Here is a 24,463-nt window from a genome sequence, read left to right as displayed (position 1 = left end):
ATGGTGGGTCGATTTCCCTAGAGAAGGAAGCCTGGAGAGAAGCGGGTGCGGGAGGCGGGGGGGGGGAGCTAGGGGGTACACTCTTTGGAAATCAAGGGTCCAGGGTTCAGATTCCGCCCCTGAATCTTCCTTTTGTGATCCTAAGCAAATCAGTTAACGTCAATAACCTCATTTCTAAAACAAGGGGGTTGGAATAGATGGTCTCGGGGATCCCTTGCTGATCTATGTTCCTAAGACGTTACCTTTGCCAGCGCCCCTTGATTTCACCCTGAATTCAAATTAGGGAGTTATAGGAGCAACGTGCAGATCCAGTTAAAGTGTCCTAGCAATATTGTAACGGATGACACAAAGTAACTAAATTTTTGTTTCTGTAAGTGACGGGGGAAACTTCCCAGAGTCTCAGAGCTGAAAGGGACCTCAGGGGCCGTCTAAACTGATCCACATCCGAGCAAAAAAATCCCTCGCATACCTGCCAAGGGGTCATCCGGCCTTTGCTTAAAGAATGAGGATTTGGACTGGCCGGTGGTGAAGCAGAGCTAACTGGCTCTTTAAGGCATTCCACCTCGGCATAGTTCTGATTTATTAAGAACTTTTTTCCTTTTAGCAAATCCAGATTTGTCTCTGCAACTTCCACGTATTGCTAAATGGTTCTGTTTTTTGGGGCCCATACACAAGAAACCTAATCCTTTTTTTTTTTTTTTTTGGAGACTGGGTTTTCCTATTCTTGCAATTAACAAGGCGGAACCGGTAGTGATCTGCTTGAAAGCTTTGACCTGCTCCATTTCTGACCTGGACCGGCTAGTCCCTCCTTAGGGAACCTGCTGCCCCACCCCACCCCATCCCCATATAACGTGGCAGACTTAGTTTGCAGACTTTGGTTGGCTTTAGCCCCGTTCCTTTAGCCCTCTTGTAGCTCAGAACTCCCATGTTCAATGAATATGGAAGCCTCAGCTCTGCCAGTAGCATGGATTAGAACCTTAGTTCAGTGCCTGGCGCAGAGTTAATGCTTAAGAAATTCTTATTGACTACCTGACTGACCGTCTGGCACTTAATGCTTTTCCCAGGTGTTAACCTTTCACATACTTAGAGACAACTATCATGTATTCCTGTCGTCTCTTTTACAAGCTAAATATCCTGTCAACAAATCCTCATATATTATGAACCCCAGGCATTTCACCCTAATTACTGGTTGCCTTTCTCTGGACATTTTGCAGCTTATCAATGCCCTTCTGAAAAGGTGGTATCCAGAACTCCATTTATCTCTAGGGCTTCTCTCATTTGTCATGATCTTTCAATGATCATTGACTCAAAAACCTTAGGATCATGGATTTGAACCTAGAAAGGGACCTTATGTGTGTTTTGATTGAATCCCAGATAAGGAAACTGAGGGCTAAAGAAATCATGACTTGCCCAGCATCACACTTGTAGCAAACAGCAACTCCTCTGACTGCATTCTTTACTTGGTAATCAATCAATCAATAAACATTTATTACTGTATGCCCAGCACTGGGGATACAAAAGGAGGCAAAAGACAGTTCCTACCCTCAGGGAGCTTTCAATCTAATGGAGGAGACAACATGCAAACAAATATATACAAAGCAGGCTATATAAAGGAGAAATAGGAAATAATTAACAGAGGGAAGGCACTGGAATTAAGAGAGGTTGGGGAAGGCTTTCTGTAGGAGGTAGGATTTTAGTTGGGAGTTAAAAGAAGCCAGGGAGGTCAATAGTCAGAGTTGAGGAGGGAGCATGCTCCAGGCATGAGGGACAGTTTTGCTCTCAAAGTATCCAGGAGATTGGTGTCATTGGATCAAAGAGTCAGTGTGGGGGAATAGAAGACTGGAAAGGTGAGAGGGGGCAGGGTTATGAAGGGCTTTAAAGACCAAACAGAGAATTTTTTAGATTGTGGAGGCAAATAGGAAACTACTGGGGTTTATTGACATGATTGGAATTGGTTTTTAGGAAAAATCACTTTAGTGGCTGAATGGAAAATGGATTGGTGTGGGTAGATACTTAAGGCAGGTAGACCCACCTGCAGAGTATTTCGATAGTTCAGGTGGAACGTGATGAGAGCTGGCTCCAGATTGGTGTCAATGTCAGGGAAGAGGAGTGAGCTTATTTGAGAGGCGTTGCAAAGGTGATATTAGCAGTCCTTGGCAACAGCTTGGATATGGCGGGGTGAGAGGTGGTGAGGAATCCAGGATGACTCCTAGGTTGTGAGCATGAAGAATTGGGAGAATGGTGCTGCCCTCTACAGTAATAGGAAGGTAAGCGCAGGAAAGGGTTTAGGGGTGGGAAAGATAATGAGTTCTGTTTGGGACGTATTGAGTTTAAGATGTCTGCTGGACATCCAGTTCAAGATGTTGGAAAGGCAGTTGGAGATGTGAGATTGGAGGTCAGCAGAGAGGTTGGGGCAGGATAGGTAGATCTGAGCGTTATATAATCATGTCTGCCAGTTCTTTTGGTACCTTAGCACACTGTTTTACTCATATGGACCTGGAGACTTGAATTCATCAAAGGCAGCTAGTTATTCACTCATCTCCCAGCTGATTCTGTGAATCAACTCTATATTAGCTATTTATTTTCTGTTGAGATATTTCTCCTTCGAAGAGAAAATAGAAACAAAGCTAAGCAGTAGTTTCAACTTCTGTCCTTATCATTTGTCGTCCCATTTTTCTTTAATCTTCTTTCCCTCAATGTAGCACCAAACAAACAAATGTCCTTAGCATTCCATGCCAACCTTAGTTCATTCTATGTTTTGGTCCTCCTGATGTTCTTATAAGAATGTGTCATGTTTTTCTATTCATCTTCCGTTACCTGCCCTTCTATTTTTTGCACCTTTTTAAAAAAAATCTGATTGGGTAATTTTCCTGTGTATCTACATCAGTCTCTTAAGATAAGTCACTTTTTTCATCATCACTGGAACTGTTTTCTTTGTATCTTCAGAATTTCATTCTTGAGAGTTTACCATCCCTTTCTGCTGAATTCCCCATGTAGGTTTTTTGTCTGTGGGATCTTAACACATCCTTTCTCTGAACCCTTTGAAGTCTGCTCCTCTCAAGTCTAGGATTCATATCAATTATGCCTGGATTGCCCCTCTTCCCTCACAAATTCTAAGATGGCATGATTACTTTCCTCCAGGGTTTTCATCATTCCCACCCTAGTCTGTGTGAATCAGGTCCAGAAGAGAAGTTCCCCTTACTTTGTAAAACTCAAAGTTCTCTAATACACAGTAGTAATTGACCATAGTAATCTAGTATTTGATAAACCCAAAGATCCAAGCTTTTGGAGTAAGAACTCACTATTTACCAAAATTTCTGGGAAAATTGGAAAGCAGTTTGGCAGAAATTAAGCATAGACCAATGTCTCACACTTTATATACCAAGATAAGGTACAAGATTTAGACATAAAGGGTGATATAAGCAAATTAGAGGAGCATGGAAACTCAGATCTATGGATAAGCGAAGCATTTATGACCAATCAAAAGATAGAGGGGATCACAGGAAGTAAAAAGTAATTTTAATTACATGAAATTTAAAATTTTCTGTACAAACACAATCAGTGCAGTCAAAATTAGAAAGAAAGCAGGAAGCTGGGGAAAATTTTTTATAGTAAGTTTCTCTGATAAAGCCTCATTTCTCAAATATATAAAGAAGGGAGCCAGAATTTAAAAAAAAAGAGTATAAATGGTCAAAGGACATGAACAGGCAGTTTTCTTTTTCTTTCTTTTTTTTAGTGGTAATTTTTATTTATTTTTTGTTTTCAACATTTACTTCCACAAGATTTTGAGTTCCAAATTTTTACCCCATCTTGCCCCTCTCCCCACCCCAAGATGGCATGCATTCTAAATGCCCCTTCCCCTAGTCTGCCTTCCCATCTATCTCTTCCCCCCTTCTCTTATCCCCTTCTCCTTCAGTTTTCCTATAGGGCAGGATGGATTTCTGTACCCCATTTCCTGTATTTCTTATTTCCCAGATGTGTTTTTAAAACTTTGGGTTCCAAATTTTCTCCCTTCCTCCCTCCCCACCCATCCTCACTGATAAGGCAAGCAACTAAATATAGGTTATATATGTGCAGTTATGCAAAACACTTCCATAGTAGACATGCTGTGAAAAACTAACTCTACTTTCCTTAATCCTATCCCTCCCCCCATTTATTCTATTCTTTCTTTTGACCCTGTCCCTCCTCAGAAGTATTTGCTTCTGATTACTCCCTTTCCCAATCTGGCCTCCTCTCTATCATCCCCCTACTCTCTTGTCCCCTTCCCCCCCATTTTCCTATAGGGTAAGAAAGATTTCCACACCTAATTGAGTGTGTATGTTATTCCCTCCTTAAGTCAAATCCTATGAGAATAAGATTCACTCATTCCCTCTCACCTTCCCCTGTTTCCCCTCCACTGTAAGAGCCTTTTCTTTTCTGTTTTTTTTTTTGTGGGATAATTTACCCCCTTCTACCTCTCCCTTTCTCCTTCTTCTAGTATATTCCTCTCTCACCCCTTAATTTTATTCTCCAGATATGACCCCTTCATTTTCAACTCACCCTGTGCCCTCTATCTATCTATCTATATCTATATATATGTACATATAATTTTTCCCCTCCAACTACCCTAATACTGACAAAGGTCTCATGAGTTACAAATATCATCTTTCCATGCAGGAATGTAAACAGTTCAACCTTAATAAGTCTCTTATGATTTCCTCTTTCCTGTTTACCTCTTCATGTTCCACTTGAGTCTTGTATTTGAAAATCAGATTTTCTATTCAACTCTGGTCTTTTCATAAAGAATGCTTGAAAGTCCTCTATTTCATTGAATGACCATTTTTTTCCCCGAAGGATTATACTCAGTTTTGCTGGGTAGGTGATTCTTGGTTGTAATCCTTTGCTCTCTGGAATATTATATTCCATGCCCTGTGGTCCCTTAATGTAGAAGCAGCTAAATCTTGTGTTATCCTGATTGTGTTTCCACAATACTTGAATTGTTTCTTGCTGGCTGCTTATAATATTTTCTCCTTGACCTGGGAACTCTGGAATTTGGCTACAATATTACTAGGAGTTTTCCTTTGGGGATCTCTTTCAGGAGGAGATCGGTGAATTCTTTCAATTTCTGTTTTGCCCTCTGGTTCTAAAATATCAGGACAGTTTTCCTGGATAATTTCTTGAAAGATGATGTCTAGGCTCTTTTTTTGATCATGGCTTTCAGATAGTCCAATAATTTTTAAATTCTCTCTCCTGGATCTATTTTCCAGGTCAGTTGTTTTTCCAACGAGATATTTCACATTGTTTTCTAATTTTTCATTCTTTTGGATTTGTTTTACAGTGTCTTGATTTCTCATAAAGTCACTAGCTTCCAATTGCTCTATTGTAATTTTTAAGGAGGTATTTTCTTCAGTAATCTTTTGGACTTCCTTTTCCATTTGGCCAATTTTGCTTTTTAGGGCATTCTTCTCCTCATTGGCTTTTTGGACCTCTTTTGCCATTTGGGTTAGGCTATTTTTTAAGGTGTTATTTTCTTCAGTATTTTTTTGGGTCTCCTTTAGCAAGCTGTTGACTAGTTTTTCATGATTTTCTTGCATCACTCTCATTTCTCTTCTCAGTTTTTCTTCTACATCTTTACTTGTTTCTCAAAATCCCTTTTGAGCTCTTCCAAGGCCTGGGACTGATTCATATTTTTCTTGGAGGCTTTGGATGTAGGAGCTTTGGCTTTGTTGTCTTCTTCTGGTTGTATGTTTTGATCTTCTTTGTCACCAAAGTAAGATAATATAGTCTGACTCTTTTTGTACTGCTTACTCATGATTCCAGCCAATTACTTGAGTTTTAAACTCTTTGTTAAGTAAGGTAAAAGTCTGCTTCCAATGTGAAGAGTGTACTGTCCCAAGCTTCGGGAGTTTGTACAGCCATTTTCAGAGATACTTCCAGGGACCTGTAAATTTTCAACTCTTCCAAGGTGGTTTGATAAGGGGCGAGGTGTTTCTTCTCCACCACCACAACAAGCTCCACCCCACCAGTGTTCCTCCTCTCCCCAGGACCACCCCTCAGAACTGTGATCCAGATCCAAGCACAGGTAAAGCAAGAGATTCCTGCCTCAGCACTGGCAAAGAGATCCCTGCAGTCCCCCTCTGATCAGCCATTTGATTCCCCCTCAGTCTGTGGGCTGGAAGCTCAGGAAAAAGCCATGGCCCCGGGCCATGCTCGAGGCTTGCTGTTGAGACCTAGCTCACAGACTTCCCACTGACCTTCTAAGTTGTCTTTGGCATTCAGGGGTTGAGAAGTCTGGAAACCACCACAGCTGCCTGCAATTCAGTCCTCTGAGGCCTGCTCCAGGGTCACTGCGCCCACGTCGAACTGCACTCCTCTCCCAGCCCAGCGTGATATACCTTTCTGATTAACCATCCAGGCTGTCTTTCGCTGGAAATTTGTTTCACTCTGTCTTTTTGTGGGTTCTGCTGCTTTAGAATTTGTTTAGAGCCATTTTTTTAGGTATTTGGAGGGCTTTGGGAGAGAGCTCAAGATAGTCACTGCTTTCCCTCAGCCATCTTGGCTCCGCCCCTCGAACAGGCAGTTTTCAAAAGAAGAAATCAGTTATCAATAGTCATATAAAAATGCTCTAAATCATTATTGATTGTGGAGGGGATGTGGAAAAGTAGGGATACTAATACATTGTTGGTGGTTTTGTGAACTGGCCCAACCATTCTGGAGAATAATTTGGAACTATGCCCAAAGGGCCATAAAACTGTGCGTACCCTTCGGCCCAGCAATAGTACCAATAGGTCTGGGTACCAAAGAGATTAAAGAAAAGGGAAAAGGATCTATTTGTACAAAAATATTTATAGCAGCTCTTTTTGTGATGTCAAAGAATTGAAAACTGAGGGGATGCCCATCCATTGGGGAATGGCTGAACAAGTCGTTGTGTATGATTGTGATGGAATACTATTGTGCCAAAAGAAATAATGAGCAGGATTTTCAGAAAAACCTGGGAAGACTTATATGAATCAATGCAGAGTGAAGTGAGTAGAACCCAGGAGAACACTTGCTTTCTCAATGGGTGGGGGATGGGTTAGAGGGAGGGAGAAAATTTGGAATGCAATTTTTAAAAATAAATATTAAAAATAAATAGTAATTTTTAAAATAAAAAAACTCAATGTGCTCTATAAATATAGATTATTAGTTTTGATATTAGTAATATAATCTAAGACATTATTTGCTGCAGAGAGTTCTAGGAGATGCATTTTTCTGTACTACGTTTAAAATCTGTTTCCTAAACTCCTTAAACTTATTTTTGGGTGTTCTTTATAATGAGGTGACAATATTTCTATGTCTGCCTTTACTCTGGGAAGTAGTCAGCTTCTTTAGAACGTTCTCATTTACATGGCCACAAGATGGTGCTATGCTCTTGTGAATAAGGAATAGATACACAGGATTTGGAAGAATTGAAGAGGGTTGGAATAGAATCATAGCATTGGACAAGAACTTCAGAGGTCCTGTTGTCCATTGAACTATCCTTGGAAAGAGCCCCAGCTCTTTCCTGGACAGCTCAGAAGTTATCCTGTATTTAAAATCTTTCTTTTTTCCTCAACCACTTGCTGAAAAACCTTCACTATTAGGAAATTATTCTTTGTTTCTAGCCTACATGTTTCATGCATCAAAATAAACCCATTGCTATATAAAACTGGGGAGTGTATTTGTCTAAGACTCAGTGATGATTTAGAGTCATTATCTTATAATACAATGCTTGTTATTCATTTTTGTTGTTATTGTTCAGTTGTTTTCAGTAGCGTCTAACTCTTTGTGACACCATTTTGAGGTTTTCTTGGCAAATATACTGGAGCTGTTTGCCATTTACTTCTCCAACTCATTTTACAGATAAGGAAACTGAGGCAAACAGGGTTAAGTGACTTGCCCAGGGTCACACAGCTAGTAAATGTCTGAGGCCAGATTTGAACTCGGGAAGATGAGTCTGCCTGACTCCAGAATGGGCACTCTATCCATTGCACCACCTAGCTGCCCCTTTTATCCATTATCTGTCATTTGACTTCTCCAGGAGGAAGTTTGTCCTCTCTTCTTCCCATAGTGCCAATAGATAGCTCTTCTCCACTTTTCAGCTAAACTCCTTGAGAAGGCCATCTGTATTTGATGTCTCCATTTCCTTAACTCTAATTCTTTTTAAAATCTTCTATAGTCTGGGCTTCTGGTTTCATCATTCAACCAAAACTGCTCTCTTCAAAGTTACCCTTGATCTCTGAATTGCCAAACCAAAAAGCTTTTTCTCAATCCTCATCTTGTAGAATCTTAGTGTTAGTTACCACCACCATCCCGAGCTGTAAATACCTTGCCTTCTAGGATTACTTTCCATTTACTCTGTGTATGTCTTGTATGTCCTTCTTTCCTTCCTTCCTTCCTTAAACCCAAATCACTCTGACTCTCATTGATTGGTCAACAATAGGTCCCAGCCCAAACCTCACTGTGCAGTCATTGTTTGGGTTCTGATGGCCAGAGTAAGTGTAAATAGCAAGTGTAAATAGCAAAGACCCTTGAGGGTCTTCCCCTCCCAGATTGATTTTTTTTAACTAGGTAAAAGAGGCCATTCTTTGCCTCATTTTTACCTAGCCTTAATCACTGAATGGGCATTGCCTCAGACAGACTCAGACCTGGAAAGAACCTTAGCTTAAAAGGGCCAAGGTCTCCCTGCTGCATTCAGGGTCATCTCCAGTCATCCTGATCTATGTCTTGCCACTGGACCCAAATGGGACTGGAGGAGAAGGGGAAGCTGGAGACTTGCACAGCCCTGCCTCACTTAAATCCAATTCCCTTGTAAGTCATGACATTACCTTCCTGATGTCACGATCCTCTTTGAGAATGAAGGACAAACAATATATATCTTGTATTTACCTATTTATTTACATGTCGTCTTCCTCGTTAGAATGTGAGCTCCTGGAGGGCAGGGGCTGTTTTTGCCTTTCTTTGGAACTCAAGTATGTATTATAGTGGCAAGCATGTACAAAGTGCTTAATGAATAATTGCTGACCAACTGACTGTAAAATGAAGGCGTTAGATGACATGCTTTCCAAGTTCTCCACCTTAAATCTGTGATACTGGGAGTGGATTTTCTGGTTTCTTATTTATACCCGTTAATCTGTTTCTCCCTTCAGTCAATTGTTGCTTTAAGAGAGGAGTGTATATAATTCAATTCTGTTCAATTCTATTCAATTCAGCAAACATTTATTAAATTCCAACTGTGTACAAGGCTCTGTGCTAGGAGTGGGGGATCGAAAGATGAAAAACAAACATTTATATAAATGCATATAAAAGATACAGACATTAATTTTTTTTTACTTTTACCACCTTACATCAAAATTCTGAGATACCAACTAGCACGCTCACAGCACAAAATAAAGAGCCAGCAAAAGCACTGCCTTTGCATTCTTCTTGGCAGAGTTCAAAGGAACACAGATCTAGAGCTGGAAGCTATGGAATCCACCCCCCCCAAGGGAACTGAGGCCCAGAGAGGTCATAGGTTCATGAATTTAGAGCTGGAAGGGACCAGAGGCCAGGAGACTAATCCTCCCATTTTATAGATGAGAAAACTGAAGCCCAGAGTAGGAAAATACCTTGATAATGTCAAAGACAAAAAAGAAAGTCTAACTTTTGGCCAAGGAGGCCACATCTCCCGAACAAATGATAAAAACTAACAACAAACAGTGCAGGCCCCTTTAACAGCCAGCTGTGTGATGGACAGGTGCAAAGGCTTGTTCCATTTCAGAAAGCACTTTGTTATTTTAGTGCTCTTGTTTCCTTTGGATGGAATGCCTCTTACTGGGGAAACCAATTAGTGCCCTTCAATAACCAATTAAATCTTGTCACTCTAGCACCTTCCCCCCTCCTCTCTCCCTCTCCCCGCACCAAACCATGAACATTTAGCTTGGATAAATTTGGGAAATGCTGGAGTTTGAGACCACAGCAATGAACGTTACTTTAAGCACATACTACAAAGGAATTCCTTAAGGTCTGGAGATGATAAAAGAATTCCAAACCCTTTCATTTCTTCTGGGATTCCTTATACCGACTAGATCCTCTGGTACCCCAAGGATTTTCTCCTCAGACGAATTCCGAAGAAAACCAAGACTAGGATGCAGAGAGGAATGACTATCACGACGATCACTGGAATCATAATTGTGTAGTCAGATGTACACTCGATCACTAAAAGAAGAGGCAGATACAGGCTAGTAGGCAAAGAGTAAGGCTGTGATGACTTAGTCTTCCAGATAATGAGTTCTCTGTGGACTTTTGCCCTGCAGAGCAGGGTCTCAAATATTATTGAAGATAATTTATATCACTAGATAGGTAGTATTTTGAAAACATTAGATCACCCATACTTTCTACTTGGTAATAATATTTAGATTTTCATGATTTTTTTTCTCTCTTTCAATGAACCAAAATTGTTAGAAAACAGTCCTGCCTTAGGTGTTTTTTGTTTTTGGGGGTTTTTTTTGGGAGGGGGAGGCAGGGGAAGGAAAAGTCTTATCTCTATGGAGAACTTCTATGTAGAACTTTCCTTGACCATTCAGTAAAAGTTATCTATAACTTTTAGTCTTAGAAAGTTGCTTGGGGCATTAAGAGGCTATGTGACTTGCCCAGGGACATTAAGAGGTGATGTGACTTGCCCAGGGACATTAAGAGGTTATGTGACTTGCTGAGCGTCACACAGTCAGTAATAGAGGCAGATTTTGAACCCTGGTCTTCCTGATTCCAAGGCTGGCCCTCTAACCATTATGCTTCACGACCACGTATTTATGAAAGCTAAAAATGATGATCTTAGCCAACTTGGCAAATCAGTATTTTACTTTATTCCGGTGGACTGTGATTCATAATTAAAAAATTAATCTACATTTGTCTTGAAGAAAGATACCTGTTTCTAGCAACATCATTGTGTTCTTTCCTTCTGAATCAGTTTGAATATATAGCAGAGTATTATGTGACTGAGTTGGGACAAATGACAGAATCACAGGCTGGAAGGGAGCTTTAAAGTTTATTTTAGTCGAGCACCAAGGGTTCTTTTCCTCTTGTATGTGTCACAGACCCTTCTGGCAATCTAGTGAAACCTGAGGATTCTGTTTTAGAATAATATTTTTAAATGCATAATATAAAATACATAGGATTACAAAACCAATATTCATTTTTCCCATCTAAGTTCCCAAACCCCAAATGGATCTCAGGTTAAGAGTCCCTGGTCCCCTTCTGCTGAGTGGAAAACCCTTTGCCCACAGTACCCATTGGAATCTAGTATCATCTCCCTGGCAAGAGACCTGAGAAGCCTAGTCAGCATTGAGGGGAGGAAGTAGAAATTCAGGTTGAAAAGCTCTATATCATTAGAAAAAACGTAATAGAAAACCTATAGAATGAGAGAATGATTTGGAAGCAGGTGCAAGATAGGCAAGCTAGCAGAGAGCTGGAAACCAGGGAAAGGTCCCACTGCATCAGTCAGCAAGAGCTACAGCCAGCGTTCCCAGGTATTAGACCAGATGGGCAACTGCTAGCTTATTTTGGGAATTAACGAGATAGTAAGGAGTCCTCTTTCTCTCAGGAGCCAGATGTCAAGGCCACCAGCTGCTTGAGTGCCATCATGGCCTGGTGGAGTGCTTCTTACCCCCGTATCATTCTACTTATCTTGGCACATTTCCATGCCCCTTAATACCCCTCATTCCACAGCCCTGTTGGCCTTAGAGCACAGCTTCAAAGCTATGAGCTGTACAAAGGCAGGACCCAAGAGGAATGAGGAGGCCAGCTTATCCCTTTGATATAAACCATGATTTGACACCATTCTAACCAAAACACTTCCAAACTCTGTATTGCCCACTATAGAGGGGAACTCTTCCCTGCTCCCTTTCAGCTGCAACTATGACTCAAGAAAATTTGGCTTGGAAACATTCTACCAAATTTAGAATTTAGAGCTGGAAGGAACGTTAGAGATCATCTAATCCAACCTTATTCCTTTACAGAGGAGGTTAATGATTCTATGATAACCAGCATCAAATAATATTAATGATTGTAAAAAAGAGAAATGGAAAACAAACAGAACTGACATTTTTATGTTCTGGACTTTTAATTCCATTGCATCATCCCAGGTATCTCATTTAATCAACAAAATTTTGGTCTGGAAAAACTTCCTAGCAATATAAGATTAGTCTTGCTTCGGGACTATAACAGCGAGATTAATGATAGCTTTACATTTCATGCTAGAACAGGACATATGGACAATGTGTCATGAAGGCAATTTTAGTATTCACTGATATTTCAAACATGATAATACAGGAACTTCAGATGAATGTGAGGTTCCTTTAATAGCTAAATGAAACTAGGCAGATATGTGAGCCCCATTTCTTGTCCTCAAAGCCTGTCATAGTCTTAGAGCCATGATCCCTCAGAGGTTGCATACCCTTTCATTTATAAATGAGGAAACTGAGGCCTTGGGTTTTATGTGGCTTGACCAAACTGATATTGGTAGTAATTTTCTGAGATCATATTTGATCTTAGAATTGGTCTTCTGACTCCTAAACCAATATTCTTTCTACTGTTTCCTCTACTGAGCATTCTGTCTATGGCTCCATCAGCCCTGAGTTGCTCTGGAGAATATGGTTTGCCATTAATTGAGAAGAGTTGTAATGGACATCTGGGGCATGCAATCATAAGTAACTCAATTTGGGATTTCTTGATACTTTATTTGTTTGTTTGTTTGTTTGTTTTAATTTGTAGGCAATTGGGGTTAACTGACTTGCCCAGGGTCACACAGCTAGTAAGTGTCAAGTATTTGGTCTGAGGTCGGATTTGAGCTCAGGTCCTCCTGACTTCAAGGCCGGAGCTCTATCCACTGCGCCACCTAGCTGTCCGTCTGATTATGTTTTAATGTTTTGCAAAAGAAAAAAAGTATATCCAAACTGTCCCAAAATATAGAAGAGGAAATCAGGAAGCATAGAGCAGGGACAACGGATATGCCAGAGACAGATAAATAGAATGGGGGAAAGAGGATCAAGAGAACAGAGAATAAATGAATCTTAAATGAAATGTAAAGATTTAGAAAATTTTTTAAAATGACTAATAGATATCCCTCTACAATATACTCATTTCTTGCAAAATTTGTCAATTTTTCAACTCAATCATAATCTGAAGTTGGATTTTGGTCCTGAATCTAAAAGTTTTAAAAGATTTCTGGAAACCCATATAGATTTGTCTAAGTGCACTGATTTAAAAAAAAATCATATTCTTAATAATACAAAAAAACTCAGATTAGCTGCAAAATATACAAGAAGCATGTGCACAGTTGGGGAACATGTCTCCTAAATTTTGAGAAGTTTTCTTCCTTTTATGGGTGCCCAGCTCACCACTGGCTCACTTTGTTCTCCACTCCTTTACAGAAATGAGAGATTTACAAGTCAGCCTGAGTAAGCCATAAGGAGAGACTCTAGCAACTCCTGTCCCAGCTGCCTTTCTCTCCCCCGGGCCCCAGACAATCCTGCTGGCATAGTGGCTGGGCAGCCTCATTCCAGAGTCTCCTGTCTGAATTCTTAGGGTACAGTAACCAGTCAGAGAAAGAGTCAATCCCTTGTTACTAGGCTGAGCTGTAGTAAGGCAATGCCCAATGCCATTGAACTTGCTACGCACATTTTGAAGAAGGTAGGTGCTTTTAGACACGTTCATATCCTCTGCTGGGCCGCTTCCTGGCAACAAGGCATGCAGTAAGCAAAACCCCAAACAATCCTGCGATACTCAGGCCCACAGCCACAGGGATTGCTCTCCTGTTTTTATCACTGAAGCATTCATCCGCTGCAATTGAAGTTAGAGTGAGAAATATTACAGCTGGGCAGGGGCAGCCAGGAGGAACTGATGTACATGCCAGCCCGAAATTTACACATGGGGAAATTGAAGGGGAAAAAGTTTAGTGATTTTCTCAAAGTCAAGTGGTCAATAGGCACTGCTAGGGATAGGGTAAGATGAGCTAGCAATCTATTTTCAGCCAAGTAGGCAGCAGGATGAAATGTTTTTAATATCACCTTTAAAAAAATGTTCAGAGGATCCTATGATTTCGTTTAGAGCTGGAAGAGATCTTAGAGGCCATCTGATCTAATCCCCTTGTTCTATAGATGAGTAAAGTGAGGCCCAGAGAGGTAAAGGGACTTTCTAAGGTCACAGCTAGTACATGAGAGAGGCACAGCTTGAACCCATATCCCCTGATTGTAAAGTCAGTGTCTTTTTACTATGCTGTAATGCTCATATATATCTTTATGACTGACCAGGAAAGGAAATGGGCTGGTCATGTAGCAAGATTGAGAAATGGCAGGATCATAAATTTAGAGCTGGAGAGAATCTTAGAGCTCATCTAGTCCAACACACTCATTTACAGATAAGAGACCAAAGGCCTAGAAAGGAGAAGGGACTTTCCCATGAACACACAGCTAATAAGTAGCTGAAGAGGAATTTGATCTGAGGTCCGTTGATTCTGAAGCCAATGGTCTTCCATTGTATCATACTCTCTCAAGGAACAGTTTGAGTGTATATTGACACCTCTAAACTACTGTATTTTTTGGAGAATTTATGGGAAAAATGGACAAAAATAACAAGACAGGAAGGCATGAAAACAGAGGCTTCCAGTTAAGATAAGGTGTGGCTGTAGAAAAGTACAATTTTCCTCTTTCTGCTTCAGAAACAAACCCAATAAAAGGAACTAGATCAAATAGTGATCAAGAAATCTAAATAGAAATGTCATTAAGCTGCTTTACCCAACCAAAGACTGCACAAAAAAAACAGTAAGGAACCATAGAGTCTGGAAGAGGTGTCATACTTGGAAAGCTAGCATGAGCTCAAGTGAACAATCTGGTAGCCCACAATAGTGCCCAAATTGGGATTAGTAGATTGTAGAGCTCCAGCCAGGACATTGAAGCCTGCCACCACTCAACACAGAGACACATAAGGATAGGTAGAAACCAAAGGCTAGAGACTGGGAAATTGAGCTCAGGATCAAATAGGGCCTGACCACTTCATCCAAGAATGTGAGAGGGGACTGTCCATGGGACAAAAAACTCAAATGGAAAGCTGAGGTTGTTGATATGAGTCAACAGAAGAGGACATAAAACACTACAAAGGAATATTATGGGTCCAGAGACACCCAAGAGATCAACATTGAAGAGAATACTAACTTCACAACAACTACAAGCAGAGCCTCAGAAAAAAAGGCTTAGCCACAAGGACAAATAAGAAGTAAAAAAGAAATTATAAGTGACATGAGAGCTCTGGAAAAAAAATAATTGGAAGGAGAATAATTTCTAACAGAAGCTAGAAATTTTATCTAAGACTCCATGAAAATTAGAAAGAACCAAACTGAATTTAATGACTCCATGAGACTGAAAGAAATATTAGAACAAAACCAAAAGTTTGAATAACATCGATAAAAATGTAAAGTATCTACTATAAAAAAGAACTGACCTGAAAAAAAAACAAGTTAAAGAGAGATAATTTAAGAATAACCAGACTACCTAAAAACCATGACCCTTATGAATCAACCCCACCCCCGCAAAAAAACAAAAATCCTGTATACTGTATTTCAAGACATCATGAATGAAAACTGGTCAGATGTACTAGGATGAGAGAGTAAAGTGAAAATCAAAAGAATTCACTAGTTACCTCTTGAAAGATAACCCAAAATGAAGACTTCCAGGATTATCAAAATACCAAAATTCTGAGTCATATTATGAGTTCTCACCTTGGTGGTTAAAATCAAAGCAGAAGTTGGATGGAAAATAAATGACTACGAGAAAGCCCTTTTTAAGGCTGGTAATGGAGAGCTACTGATAGCTAGGAGGAGTGGCTTCCAAAAATGGCTTACTGTTGTTTTGAATTATCAGTTCTCTCTTTAATGGCAATTTCTAGTTCTAGTAATCAGAGTGAGATAGGCTCTGTAATTGAGATCCTGAATTTTAACTCCCCTTAAAGCACAAATTTGGGATCTGAGTTGAGAAGTATTACAAGATCTCAAAGGTGTTCTCCCAATACAACCAAGCCAAAAGAATATAACTGTATGTAAATAAGCTTGGTATGTGTGTACATGTGCACAAGTATGTGTACATGCATATGTTATTGACCATGCTTATTTGATCATGTGGATAAGAATAAATAAATGTGTGTTTGTAAGAGCAAGGCCTTGGCTCTGCTTAATTATATTGTTGAGATTGTGTAGGATCAAAGGAAGGGGCCTTAGAAGTTGTCCAGTATAATTTCCTTATTTTACTATTGAGGAAACTAAGGCCCAGAGAAGTTAAATGACTTAACTACTGTCACCTAAGTAGTAAGTTGCAGAGCCAGGATTGAAACTTGGGACTTCTCTATCTCTCTTTCCCCTCCATCACACATTCCATTGTAACACATTGCCTTCTTTAAATCACACACATTTCCTATTTTGAATGTGTTTGATTTAGTGTAAATAAATGAATGCTTGTCTAAGCATGAGTGAGTACATGCACATGGGATAAGGTATATGATAGGGAGGATTGTGTTTTGTGTTTGAATATATATGTGGGGGGGGGGATGCTGCCGATGAAGGGAGTAATTACATCCTGACAAGTTGTGCAGAAAGATGTTTCAGCATGCAAATAGGTGCCTACTAGTCTAAGTTCACACACACACACACACACACACACACACACACACACATACACACACAGAGTTTCTAGGGTGTTCATTGCCATGGCTGTGTCAGCAATGTTTGGAGCTGTCTCTTATGTCTCTCTCTATAAACTCCGTGAGTTTTTCCTCCCCTTCCTTCTAACTTACCATTCCCAAAGTGTTCGCCATCAAAATCAAAGGCTTGGAGTTGGACATTAACGGTGTGCAACTGGAGATGGGATGACAACTCAACACTCTGTTCACTGACACACTTGAAGGAGTGCCCCACCTTGGTCTCAAACATAGTCAGCCCACCTTTCTGGCCACTGTAGACTTTCGCTGCAAACACCAAGAAGGATCAGAAGGTTAGAGCTGGGAGGGACTTTGGAGATCATAACGAGAAAACAGGGGCCCAGAGAAAGTAAAGGACTTGCCCAAAGTCACATGCAAGCTAGATTAGAGCTTGGATTTGAACCTGGATATTTTAGTTCTTTCCCTTTCACCATTCTGCTTTCCTGGGATGCAAGCATAGGCTTTTTAGCTGTATTAGGTATGGTGAGTGACTTTTGCCTGTTCAAATACTCACAATCATCAAAGGGATGAGCCAGCCACCCCTTTAATCACCTGATGTGGAAGAAAATTGGGAGGTAGCCTGTGTGGTTAGGTAATCTTGTTTCTTGGAGACCTTTTGAAGGTCAGCCACTTTGTGGTAATGAAAACATTCCTGTGACATTTGGGGGAATTTTTTTTCATACCTCATATGGGTAAATCCCGTATTAAAAAGAGGAAAAAAAAAGAGGAAATAAGAGTTGGTTGGAATTTTTTCTTTAGCCATTTAAAATCCTAGTGGCAGAGCTGATATGTACATCTACCTCGCACTGTACGTATCCCATTCACTAATCATATATTATAAACTTTCAGTTATCCACACACAGGGACTTAGAAACCTTTGATCTACACTGCCTAAACATCTGCAATGCTCTCTCTACTCATCTCCCCCTCTTAGAAGCCCTGAATCAGTTCACTTGCCACCTTCTGCAGGAGGTCTTTGCTATCCCCCCAGCTACTAGTGCCTTCAGCTCCAAGGTTACCTCGGATCTATTCTCTCTAATTAGAATGTAAGCCCCTTGAGGGCTGGAGCTATATTAGCTGTTTCTATGTATTTCCTGCACTTAGTATAATGGCTGGCACATGATAAGCACTTAATAAATACTTATTGATTCATTGAGTCATCTTATAGCTAGAAAGGATCATGGAAGGGTTGTCAATTCAGTTCATTTCAACATATTTATTAAGCTCAGTGGTGGCTAGAACACTGAGATTGGCGTCAGGAAGACTCATCTTCCTGGGCTCAAATCTGGCCTCAGACCCTTACTAGCTATGTAACACTGGGCAAGCCACTTGTCCCTGTTTTTTTTTTCAGTTCCTCATCTGTAGCATGAGTTGGAGAAGGAAATGGCAAACCACTCCAGTAGTATCCAATAGATCTTTTGCCCTATAGCTTTTAGTTCTTAGCAGAGAATTTTATTTACTATAGGTAGCATAATATAGCACTCCTACTCACCCCAAAAGTGCTGGATTTGGAGTCAGATTCTCAAAGTTGAAACCTATATATTTCTCTCTTATCTCTCTCTCTCTCTCTCTCTCTCTCTCTCTCTCTCTCTCTCTCTCTCCAGTTCACAAATATTTTACTTACCCGAGGCTGAAATAGTCAAAGAGGCCTCCACCATTTCTATGTGATATGACTGTTTTACCTGTTAACAACAACAAAACCCTCTATATTAAAAACTCTGCATGTTTCCTGTTTTATGTCAATGACACACAAGTTTAAATAAGTCAGAATTCCTCAGGATTTCAGATACTGAGAATAGATGGTGACCTATGGGGTAGAGTTTGAGGGATTTCTTTGACCCCATAGTAATTTCTCTTATAGGGCTGCTATTGGTGCCTGGGATTCTACTGAGGTAGCTATACTTTTTTGGGTTACATTCTGTCACATTCAATTGGTGACCATTAAGTTACCCCCCATCAATAACACCTTAAAGCAAATGAGGTGATCAGATCCCTTCCAAACATCTGAGAGTAGGCTTTCATCAGATAGACTAGATTCTAAACTTCTGGAGGAGAAGACCAGGGCTTATTTAATCTTTGTATCTCCCCCAGTGTCTGCACAGGTCTATCTCTGCCCCTTTTAGAGACTGGCTACAGAACATTCCTTAACCTAAAACCTACTGATCTGGAATCTACTACCACATACGGTGGCTATTGGACCTTCTGAAAACATGCCATGGTACAACCTTCTGTTACTACCAAGTACTTTGTCCTTGGAAGCCAAGTAGGTGTCAGGAGACCACCACATATAGGATAGATTGCCATTATGGCCTGAGAAAACAGCAGTGCCTCAGTTGACCATAACAGCTAGGCCCCCAGGTAGGTGGGCCTATGTCCTTGACCCAGCTCCAACTTTCTTTGTCATCCCTGGACCCATGAAAGTGAGGCTTCAATCCTGGACTCTTTCAGAAACTGTATATGAATGTCTTCTTGCTCTGAAGTCTACTGCCACATCTGGAAACATTACCTGTTTCACTTTACTGAAACATCTATGCAGAAAACCAAACATCTGTCTTGTGTGACCACCGAGCACTCAGACACTCGGCCCTTTGATAACAGTCTTGCTGAGGATCAGTGGCTCAGACACCAGGACCAACCTGGAGCCAAGTGCATGCTCCCCTGCTCAAGGTGTTTTCTGGATATTCATCAGCACTTATCATCTTGAGATGAGGCAAGAGCACCAAGTATGAACTCAGGTTCCTGAGGATCCAATCAGCGGTTATTTAGCAACCTAGATGCCCAACCTGATTTCCCTTCTGGCTCATCTCTTCTTCCTTGGTTTTTGGATGGAGAACAAACTAACCCTTCTACTATTCTGTGATTCTAAAAGGTTAGAGCCCCAGTCACCTGGTACTGGCCCAATCCCATGGCTAGCAAATTCCTACCTAATCCTCCTCTAATCCCTTTAATTCCCAGTCCCTGTCTACTGAAGCAAAAATATACTTTGCCAGCTGCTGCTCCTTATTTGCTCATCCCCATTCACTTTAGCTCTATCCTTCTAGAGTTCCCATCATTTCCATGATAGAATGAAATCTGTTTAAATTCCCCTATGAAAGTGATGAGCTGAAGAGTTATCTCTGGAATCCTTGTTCTATCATCAACAAACTTCCCTTTATCCAGTCACGTTCTTTTCATCTTCTATTCTAAAAGAGTATAGCTTATTCTATATCCTTTCATTCATAACATTTTATTCCACTTCATCAATTTGATATACATGGTCTTAACAATTACGCTCAGCCAGTTCATCAAACTTTTTGTGAGATGTTAAACAAAGCTAGCCACCATCTCAAGCTATTTCCGTTAACCCACATGTACAAAAATATTCATAGCAGCTTTTTGGCAAAGAATTGGAAATTGAGAGGATGCCCATCAATTGGGGAATGGCTGAGCAAGTTGTGGTATATGAATGTAATGGAATACTATTGTGCTGTAAGAAATGATGAACAGGCTGACTTCAGAGAAACCTGGAAAGATTTGTGTGGTCTGATGCTGAGTGAAGTTAGCAGAACCAAGAGAACATTGTACACATTAACAGCCACGTTGTGCGATGACTAATATTGATAAACTTAATCTTTCCCAGCAATACAAGGATCTGAGACATCTCCAAAGGCCTTGTGATGGAAAATGCTATCCACATCCAAAGAAAGAACTATGGAAGTTGAATTGCTATTTTTTCCCTCTTCTGTTAAATTTAGTTTCCTCTTTCTGGTGGTTCCTCCTATTGGTTCTAATTTTTACTTACAACATCACTAATGTGAAAATATATTTAATAGGAATGCATATGTATAGCCTTATATCAGATTGTGTGCCTTCTTCGGAAGGGTGGTGGGGAGGAAGGGGGAGAAAAATTTTAAACTCAAAAGCATATGGAAGTGATTGTTGATAAGTCAAAATAAATTAATAAAAAATTTAAAAAAGTTATTTCCCTGTTAGCTATGCCTATTTGGCAAGTATAAAAAAATCACAGAAGCAAAAAAGTTAAACAGGTCAGAAGTGACATACTTTTTACATTTATCCTTTTTGTTTCACTACCATGTTTGATACGCAGTGACTTTTACTGGCATTGTATTGATGTCCGCCATCCCACATTCTCATTCAGCATTTGCATTATTAGTGTGTTGTTCTTGTATGATTCTTCACTCATCACATCCCATTTGGTAATGGCCTTGACACAGGCTGTTATCCAGAGGGAACAAGCTTTTTCTTGAGAGGTCAGGATCTCATAGTAAAACATGGAGAAGTTCAGGGCCAGACCCAAACTTAATGGATGGTTTGGTTGCGTTACTTTTTTCTTGATTTCAAATGCTTCTTGATATGTTTGTTGTGATTAATCCATTATTTCTTTCTTGCCATCCTCAACGGCAATCTCAGCCAAGTAATAGTCATGATCTTCCTTAATTTTCATATAGAAAACTTTGCTTTCTAAAGCTTGTGAAGCATTGGGGATCAAAAACTTTTTCTGGTAGAGACAGTGCAAATATCTCATTGATGAATCAATTTTCTCTCTATATTCTGAGGCTATCTCTTGCTTTTTTTTCTCAGCACCTTTCGTCTTTTGCTCAGTACTTGAAATGATACTCGAAGGTGACTTCTGGGCTCCTATGACGTTTTTGTAAGCAATGGAGAAAGGATCCCTCTCTTCATCGGATAATTCATGTCTTTGTTGGGTTACATGCTATCGTGTCTCACTTCTGACTTGGTCAGTCTGGTCTTCTGGACCAGCTGATTTTTATCCAGGACTGAGTATTCTGTGCCTGGAGTGAGTGGTGATGGTAATCAGTGGTCTCTGGGTGGCAGCAGTGGCCACATATTCAAATCTCATTTTTGAATAAGGATCTTATTCAAAAGATACACTATTTGTGGGTATGGATATGGGTATAGGGGCTGATGTGTTGATAGTGTAGTATTGTATATTAAGAGATATACCCATGTGAAGAAGTCCAAGGACAAGAGAAGAGAAGTATGATGGAGATTATAAGCCTACAACAGAGGAATAATATAGTTGTGATAGGGGACTTTGCTTATCTGGTCATTGACTGGGCTTTCTCTTAAAAAAAAAAGGCAGAATAGGCAAGAATTTCATCACTTCACTTAATGATAATCTTATTTTTCAAAAAGTGGAGGAACCAACAAAGAGAGATTCTATTCTGGATCTGAGGAATAAGGAGGAAATGGCTGTGGAAGGGGTTGAAATGATAGGAATCTTGAGGAGGTAAGGGACCCTGCCATCTTGGAATTTGTGATAGAGGAGAAGATAGTTGGAAATGATTTGACGTGCTGCCTAGATCTGGGGAGGGCAGATATCAAAGGATTCAGTGAGAGGGTGGGTAGGGTGCATACACTAAAATTGTACAAGGGAGGTCTTCCCAGGGGAAACTGGAAACTCAACAATGAAATTCTGCTGAACTGAAGAGAAACAATTTCAAGGAGGAGACAAGAGGAAGGTTTTCTAAAGATAAAAATGGGAATGCGCAGGAAATTCACCTACCAACTTAGATTTTTAAGACACTAATGGCAACAGAATCAATGGTAATGTAATTGTATCATATATAATATACACAATAGGTTGCCTTTACATAGCACTTAAAAGTTTGCAAAGAGCTTTACGTGTGTGTGTGTGTGTGTGTGTGTGTGTGTGTGTGTGTGTAATAGGTAATGAAGGATGAATACAAAAACATGGCACATTTCTGTAACAATACTTTTAAGGTTACTGAAGCTCAAAATGGGATGAGATGGGGAAGAAAGCCAAGAATATGAAAAGAATTGGGGTTATGAAAAATTAGCTAGATTGAGGAAAACACGAAGATGAAAGAACTGTTGTTCTGGGTGAATGGGATGATGATAACTGAAAACAGAGAGGAGAGAAACACTCAATACTTATTTTGTTTCTGTTTTCTCTGCCAAGAAGAATGACTTTTGGACTGGAAGGACAGAACATTAATGACTGATAGGGAGTTCCTAAGAAGGGCACCTAATACTTAGAAGAGAAGGTAAGAAAGTTCCTTGGTCTCTTGAGTTTGTTACCCGGTGCAGATGAACTACATCTTTGGGTACTGAAAGAACTGGTTGATGAGAGCGCTGAGTGATTGTTAGGGATACTTGAAAGACTCAGAACAAGAGAAAGATAGCAACATTGGACAAAGGAAAACATTGTCCTGATTTTAAAAAATGTAGCAAATTGAGTCAAAACTTCTAGGTTCATGGGGTTGACTTGGATTCCTGGTATAATTCTAGAATGTATTAATAAAAGTATAGTTAATTTATATTTAAGAAAAGGAATAATAATCACAAAATTAGCATGGTATCCTCAAGGTTAGATTATGCCAGACTAAACTGATTTCCATTTTTCACAGAGTTATTAAACTGATAGGCCAGGCAAATATTTTAGGTATAGTTGACATATTTTAGCAAATGCCCAATCAAATCTCTCACTCTAGTCTTATGGTTAAGATGAAAAGTTATAAATGAGATCAGAGTACAATTGGGTGGATTCAGCACTGACTTATTGACTAGACCCAAAATGTCACTGTTAATAGTAAGTCAATGTGGAAGGATGTCTTCTCCCGAGTATCTCCAAGACCTTGATTTGTCCTGTGCTATTTAGCATCTTTTTGTCCATGATTTAGGTAAAGTGATAGGTAGTGTATTTATCAAATTTGTAGATGTTGAATAGCAAGGAGGGATGGCTACAATTCTGAATGATAGAATCAGGATTCAGAGGTCTTGAAAGGCTAAAACAGCGGTGTCAAACTCAAATAGAAAGAGGGGCCCCTAAACTGGTATACAAAGATCCCTACAGGACACATATTGATTTAGACAAACATGTATTAACACTATTTATGTTCCGTTATATTTTTATTTATTTTAAAAAATATTTCCCATTACATTTTAAGTTCATTTGGGGGCACTTGAGGACCTGAATCAAATAGGATGAGCTCTTTCAGAAATCAATGTGAAGTCTTACTGTTGGGCTCCTAATATCATCTTTAAAAGACTGACCCTTTTTTTTTTTTTGTGCCTCCACCCAGTGAGTCACATCATGAAGTATTTACTGTTTCTCTCAGAAATAACATAAGCAATACTCACTTCTATGAAAGACGGGGTATGTAACTGAATAGGACATGAAAATCTTTGTAGATTGAAGACCGAAAGTCAAGTCCACTGGTTTATATTTCCTTTTGGGTGCTGAATATAGCCTCTCAGCAGAGCATGAATGGAGCAAAGCACCAAGAAAAACACATCCCCCATGATGAAAAGCAGGCTCTACTCTGACACCCTTAGGAAGCTTTCTACCAGGTTTTTTCTTGTTTATGATTGAAAGTAATTTTTTTTTGCCATATTAGATTCTTAACATCTCCAAAGTATGCCATCTCCCCTGGGGCCATCATCTATACCTCCCCCCTAGAAGGACCTTGGATTTCTCCCCTGAAATCACTTTGGGCTCTAACAGTCCAGCTTTTGGCCTCCATCTTACTTTCTGGGCACCTCCACACCGTGCCTCTACACACACCACTTTCCCTTTCCATCTGCCTTTTATGTGTTGTTTTCCCTTATCAGAATGTATAATCCTTGGAGGACTATCTTGGTTTCTTGTATTTGTGGCCCCAGCACTTAGCACAGTAACGGGCACATAGTAAGTGCTGAATAAATCCTCTCTCTCTCTCTCTCTCTCTCTCTCTCTCTCTCTCTCTCTCTCTCTCTCTCT

General features: G+C 40.0%; 1 protein-coding gene across 3 annotated transcripts in view; it reads right to left on the bottom strand.

Annotated features, from left to right (window-relative positions):
• Positions 1 to 9,259: 9,259 nt before the first annotated feature.
• Positions 9,260 to 24,463, bottom strand: part of LAMP3 (lysosomal associated membrane protein 3) — a 30,430-nt gene continuing 15,226 nt past the window's right edge. For 2 of the 3 annotated variants that reach the window (XM_027875977.1, XM_027875979.1), the window contains exons 4-7: positions 18,344 to 18,401; positions 16,816 to 16,986; positions 13,654 to 13,815; positions 10,105 to 10,194 (exon numbers count right to left, since the gene is read on the bottom strand). In XM_027875977.1, the coding sequence (XP_027731778.1) occupies positions 13,676 to 13,815; positions 16,816 to 16,986; positions 18,344 to 18,401 (369 nt within the window). In that variant the 3' untranslated portion in view covers positions 10,105 to 10,194; positions 13,654 to 13,675. Of the gene's footprint in view, positions 10,195 to 13,653; positions 13,816 to 16,815; positions 16,987 to 18,343; positions 18,402 to 24,463 lie in introns of all 3 variants that reach the window. The other variant, XM_027875978.1, reaches the window with a different exon arrangement.

The sequence above is a fragment of the Vombatus ursinus genome, unplaced genomic scaffold (assembly GCF_900497805.2).
Source record: "Vombatus ursinus unplaced genomic scaffold, bare-nosed wombat genome assembly UNPS02014810.1, whole genome shotgun sequence".
In the NCBI taxonomy this organism is placed as follows: domain Eukaryota; kingdom Metazoa; phylum Chordata; class Mammalia; order Diprotodontia; family Vombatidae; genus Vombatus; species Vombatus ursinus.
This window is presented reverse-complemented; position numbering and strand designations above follow the sequence as displayed.